Source organism: Armigeres subalbatus, unplaced genomic scaffold (assembly GCF_024139115.2).
Source record: "Armigeres subalbatus isolate Guangzhou_Male unplaced genomic scaffold, GZ_Asu_2 Contig1996, whole genome shotgun sequence".
In the NCBI taxonomy this organism is placed as follows: Eukaryota; Metazoa; Arthropoda; class Insecta; order Diptera; family Culicidae; genus Armigeres; species Armigeres subalbatus.
The window spans coordinates 97,629-104,163 of NW_026942832.1; the positions used below are offsets into that span (position 1 = coordinate 97,629).

The 6,535-nt window shown below is 43.1% G+C and overlaps 1 protein-coding gene across 1 annotated transcript; it reads right to left on the reverse strand.

Moving 5' to 3' along the window:
• Positions 1–5,494: 5,494 nt before the first annotated feature.
• On the reverse strand, positions 5,495–6,232 carry LOC134203619 (uncharacterized). The gene has a single exon (XM_062678503.1). The coding sequence runs from the start codon at positions 6,230–6,232 to the stop codon at positions 5,495–5,497; it is 738 nt and encodes a 245-aa protein (XP_062534487.1).
• Positions 6,233–6,535: the final 303 nt, after the last annotated feature.

Sequence of the window (6,535 nt, forward strand, 5' to 3'; positions counted from 1 at the left end):
TTCTCGGGTACTTATTCAAAAGGACGTATGTGATTTTGTAATCAAAGATTCAAACGTCGATTTGTCCGATCTGAGAGCCCTCCCACGTAAACTATCACCATAGACAGCTAGGGGGAGGCTTCGGCTACCTGTTGGTGGTGTTGGTTTGCGTGGGAGTGCCATCAGATTGGACAAATCGACGTTTGAATCTTTGTTTACAAAATCACATACGTCCTTTTGAATAAGTACCCGAGATTTCTGTAAGCCCACATTACCAATGTTCGAATACAATTAGAGCAGCCCAAGACGAATCAAGTACAAGACACTGATAACGGACTTATCATCGTTGAGGTCAAAATACGTATCTTTAAAGTTAAAAGCAATAACTCGGTTTATGACCAGTGGAAAAACTCCACTTTATACATTATATCCAATATCCATGTTTGTACAATACACTTCACAAACAAGTTTACAAAATATTCAACAGTTCATTTTACTGCATAGCTTGAGGCGGCCGTTGGATATACATTTTTACAATGCCGTAGAATACCAATAGCAGCCCAATTAATGCCACCAAGCAGCACACGATGAGCTTCATCGTGTTCGAGAATTGGGGCTTTTTAAAGAAGTCATTGATTTGTTCTGCAAGTGGAACAATATTCGACTCTAGAATCGAACACGAGAACCTCCAGTCGGTTGATATATTTTTTTCGTTAACCTCACATCGGCGACCGCTGACATTCAAATTAAATCCTAGACGGTACAATTCGTACGGTATATGTGGCTGTGGTTCAAGCACTACAATTGATTCCTCTTTACACAAATTTACGTTGATAAGATGTTTGTCGTCTTCGGTCACCTGTACGGATACCCATTCTGCATCAAAATCACTGAAGTAGGATGCATTTGCATCGAGATCCTTGGAATGAATTGTCCTCATCAGGTGAACGGTCGGGGTCCTAGGATCCGATACCAACAGGGCTCCAATGCATGTGGGATTTGCGTTACAGGAAAACATGACTAAGGATACGCGGGGGGTTAGCAGTTTTAAACTGAACGATAAAGTGCTGTCCAGATACACGTAACGAGTGAAGTGAAAAACACCAAGTTGTCGATCAGTATAGCGTTCAAGTCCGGAGGGATTCTGAATAGTCATTTTGTATCTCTGATCATAGAAGGTGAATTTCGTAACGAATAGTTTCGGCGCTGGGGAGCAGACCGAATCGAAGCTTGCTGTTGTAAGTGAAGGGAAAATCCAGCAGAGCAACCACCATATCAACATTTTTTCGGAGAATCACGATTTCGAATAATGTAGATTAATGAAATCAACAACGACATGTATTTTTAACAGTAATGATAGAGACTAATGCCGAACATTTGGAGCAAAATTACAGCAAACAAATTAGGGGACGATTTGATCACTTTGGAACAAATTGATTTGAGTGAATGTCTGAGTTGAAGCAATTATTATCAATCTAACTGTTATATAAGTTTTTCATAGACAAGAATGATGAAACTGATATGAAATGAAATAAAAAAACCAAAGCCTTTTTTTTGTGTTGTCTATTTGACGGCTAAGACCGATCACGGTCCATCTCGCCTTTGCGGTTGTCCAGTTTTCATTTGTGAGTGGATGTCATGTAGTATGTTTCAGATTTGTAGCTTCGCCGATTTCAAGAACGAAACTATTTGTTTTAGGTCTTCCTCGTTGTTCTCGACTAGTATAGATACTAGTGGCTTGCAGTACTCTAACACAGGGTATTCAGATCTCTCTATGTTGTATTTTGCACAGTAGTACAGGAGATGCTCGAGATCTTCCACTTCATCACACCAGTCGCAAGTTTTCGATTCCCCATTGGTGTTTTCTCTCCTTGGTAAATATAGAGGTATTTCCAGTTCTAATTCTGCTAATGATGATTTTCTCTTCCGTGTTACTTGTAATCCGTTGAACCATATTTTGTTGCTTGGTTCATTCATTAGTTTTGATTTTGATTCCCTTTTCTTGTGATGTCTCTATGTACTCGGATTTCCAATCAATCCAGATCTTCTCTTTCGCGAGACGGATTGCATCAGATAGGGTTAGGAGGGTGTTGAAAGTTGTTTGGGGACCTGCGGTTGCTAGAACAGCTTCTTCATCCGCTTTTTCATTCCCTGGATCCATTGTAGTATTATGATGCAAGATCTATCTTCCTGGATTTTATTTCGGATTTTCCATGCTAGGAAATTTTCTTCTGCCTTTGATTTGTTAAGGGTGGTTTGGCACGCTCCTCTAGAGTCGGTGAATATGACTGCCTTCTTGTATTGTTTTACTTGTATGATTTCTATGGCTGTCCAGATTGCCAGTAGTTCGGCTTGTTCGGCATTTGTAATCGAGAAATTAGGATTGAAATTTTTTGCGATCACCTGTTCGTCTAAACTGTCATAGAGCGGTCCCGGATTCTGTTTTAGAGGCATCTGTATACAAATGGTAGTAGTCCTGGTAATCAAGGTTTTTGGTTTCTAAGAACTTCTATTACTAGAATTCCCGGTTGTGTTCTGCCTTCGGTTGCTGTCCTTCGAAAAGGGTTTGTTTGATGTAGTTGGAGATGCTTCGACCAGAGTATTGTCGTCTTGAGGTGTATGCGTTTGTAGGATCTTTGGGGTGCGTTTGGTGTAGAACTAAGTTGTATTTTATGACGATCTCTGTAAAGTATGATCCATTTTGATTTCCGTTTGGATGGCTCTACTGATGAACTCTTGGGTTTGGTTGCCGTGGAAGGAGCTTTTCAGTACTTCTTTCAGCGTAATCCATTCTCGTCGGATGTTTAATGGTGATTATCCGGTTTCTGCGAGGATGACGTGGATCGGAGTCGACTTTGTGTACCGCATAGCACATCTCAGGTAGCTATTATGAACAGTTTGGATTTTCTGGAGGTTCGTTTTAGCTGCGCTTCCATAGATCTGCGCTCCGTATTCCAGCCTGGTGCGTATGACGGCATTACCTACCTTGATAAGGGTATTTGGGTTTGCGCTGCTATTTCTTTTGCCTAGTAGTTTGATTTTGTGCTGCTTTCGTCGTACGCGTCGTAGCGTCGTACGCCATCTTTCCGGAATCTGCTCAGTGACGAAGACTTCATTAAGCATTTCTGCAAATTTAATCTGCATGTCTGGTCTTAGTTGCTTGAGAATGTCATACGACATACCGTCTTCACTTGGCGCGGAGAGTTCTTTCCTTTTCTGTAGCGATCCGAGGATTTCTTCAACCGATAGGGCCATTTCGTATCCCTTGAGGTCCGGAGTTGTTTCGGATGGTGGCTTCGTGGTCCACTTGAGTTTGTTATTGTAGAAGTGCCTAATGAAATTTTCCGCATCCTGCATTGTCAGTTCTGGTTTTCTGGTCACCGGCTGGGTTAGTGCTGTGTCTAGGCCTTTTATTATGTTCCACAGATGTTTGGTGGGTGTTGACTCATCTATTGATTCCGTAAGCTGTGCGCAGTACGCTCTTTTAGCTTTGCGAATTAGGCGTTTCAGGATTGCTCTCCATTTCTGCAATTTCAGCTGGTTCGTAAAGGTCTTCGATCGATTGTATTCTCGTAAGAGATTTCTCTTCGTTTTGTAGGCTTCTCCTATTTCTTTGGTCCACCATCGCTTGAGATAGTTTGCCTTCTTGTCCTTTACAACGAAGCTCGCTTCTTCTATGCTTTCTTCAAAAATGGTCTGCATTTCAGCAGGGTCATATAGATATTGGGGTTTCAGTCTGTTGATTGCTTCCGCTGCTTTTTGCTTGTTAACGCGGATCACTCGTCCTTCTGCTACTGGGATCTCACTTCCTATCTCCACCATGATGGACAGATGGTTGCTACCGAACTCTTGAGAGATTACTCCCCAAGTTGTTTTTCTGGCTAAGCCAGTCGTGGCTAACGTGATATCTATCGCTGTGTTGTTGTTGGTAACCGTTGACATACAGGTGGGCGATCCGTCGTTGAGCAGGATGAATTTTGATGTTTCTAATATTGTGTTTATGACATTTCCTTTCGGGCAGTTTGGCGATATGTGATCCCACGTATGGTGATGACCATTGAAGTCCCCGCCGATAAGTATTTCACCCTCTATTCTCTCCGCTTGTTCGAAAAGTTCTTTGATTTTGGTGATAGCCTCGCTACCTATGTCTCGCCCTGGAGGAACATAGACGGAGATTAGCGTAATTGGGTCAAAACCTCTTGAGATTTTGATCCCGACCACTTGGATCGGAAAGAGATTTTCGAAAGCCAGCCTTTCATAGTCGATAGACTGATGGACGAGGATACCGACTCCGCCGTAGCCTTGGTTTCTTCTTTTGGATTCGAGTCTGTAATGTGTGAGCCTGAAAGGTTCGTCCTTTTTGAGCCATATCTCCTGCAGTAACGCCAGACACGGATCGAGTGTGGAGTACAGATCCAGAGCTCCTCCCAACCAGATTATTTCCAGCTTATTGTTCACCGTGGATGCGCAGTTCTACAAAAGTGGATAAAATTGGTGAGATTGTTCCGATATGGATTTACTACTTTACCATTGTAACGAATTTTAAGGTGTATTGATACGATTGTAATTTCAAAACTAAATACGCGCTGGATTGGAGAATCCGGAAGTTTGTTTATGGGTCCATTATCTATTTGATAATGGTAGCATAAACAGGCGGGGCTTATTGTAAGCAAAAGTGACCTCGGACTGGTCATAAAATACCAGGTAGTCTGAAACGGGTCACTGGAGCTGCAATAGAGCTAACACTTTCTAACTCCCGGATTAAATCTGACTGTAACCCAGACAGCTTTCTTCCATAACATCACTGCCAGACAGTGGGGGTTAGTTTGGACACACACACATATCTCCTGCAGTAACGCCACTTCTACGGAGTTTTCTTTTAGAAAGTGGCTGAGCTCTTCTCTTGTGTCCATTGGGCGAAGGCGCTGGATGTTATGCTGTAGGCTTTTTAGCTTTTTACACACCACTGTGATGGCTTGAGTTGGATCTCGCATTTTCTTGTGGGTAGTATGAATTTTCTTCAATGATCAGTTGGATGGCCTGTCCTATCTCGATCACAGCTGGTCTCGATCTAGTTCTGTCTCTGTAATCTGAATCCTTTGGGTGATTTTTGTGTGCAGATCCTTCAAGGCTAATAGCCATCGCGTTGCTCGTACTTCAGACAAGAATTCTTTCCGCAGCCAGAAGATAAGACGTTCGAAGTCGGAAGTTTTGAGGAGATTCTCGAGTCCTATGCCGCAGCGAGCGTTAGGATCAGGGATGGGCTTATTTGGTGGGATAGTAGTGGTGTGATCCTCGGTGTCCTCCATGACTAGACTCGATCGACTCTCCTCTTGCTGGGGGGCTCTGGTCGACTGTCTTCTTTGTGAGGTTCTGCTCATTTGTTGTTGGTCGTTGAGGTTTGGGAATGAGAGTGTATCTCCTGCTTCTTCTTCTCTCAATAGGTCAAAGTGGTTTTCCAGTCTGGGATAGAAATGTTGGGCTTGGTTGAAGGGGATTTGTTTTTCTTTCATTGCTAGTCGGATTTTCTTATGACGTGCGATCCTCCACAAGAAGAACAGTGAGTCATGGAGGTGCAGTACTTGGCACCGTGTCCGTATCGCCAACAATGTTTGCACTGTCTAATGGGGAATATATATAATTCAGCCCTGAAATTACAGCCATATATTTTGACTCTGTTGGGTACCCGTCCTCCTTCTACCGTTACTTTGATGTTGTAGGTGTCCACTAGGTCCTTGTTTCTGTTCCGCCTTTTTATCCGTTGTACTTTGACCACTGGGAAGTCTGCTTCGATGTTCTCCAGCATCTCCTCTTCGTCGAAATTGAGTGGAACTCCCCTTACGAAAACGATCGTTTGATTGAGGTTCTTCGGCTCGTAGATTCGAAGGTTTCCTTCTTCCAGGTTCAAGCTTTTCATTCGTCGAACGTCTGAGGTTTCAACTTTAAACCTAAACCTCCCCACCTTTCCAATCTCCGTGAAGTGAGAGAAGCCTTTCCTTTTCAGGAACTTCCCTACTTGAGACGGGTGGTCCGGGAAATTTTTGTCCGTTTCGATCAGTTCCAGAACGATCGTCGAAGGTTGGGTCGATGGGGCATCGCGATTTGCCATATGAGTTGATCCGGGTCCGTTGATTTCTGTAGAGCCGGCTCCATCCCGTTTCGTTTGCTGCCTGGTTATTATTCCTTGCACGCCCTTTCGGCTCTCCACAATACGTTTGATCCTGTTAGCAGCTTCTTCCCCTGTTTTTGTCATCTTGCTGCTTCAATGGTTCCTGATCTTGTTCTGGTTCGATCTCTCCAGAGGTTGCTGAAATTCGGCAGAAGAAAAACACTCGCGAAAAATGACCAATACCGATGCAAAGTTGAACTAGTCGATACGGAACTTGGCACTGGAAATATAATCAAAACCAGTTGTTTAAAACAAGAAGCGTGACGAGGGGTCCAAAATCACCAAATGTTATGTGATGATGAATATTTCCTTTATGATTTCTGTAAGGGTAAGCCCACATTACGATTATAATTAAAGCAGCCCAAGACGAATCAAGAACGAAACACT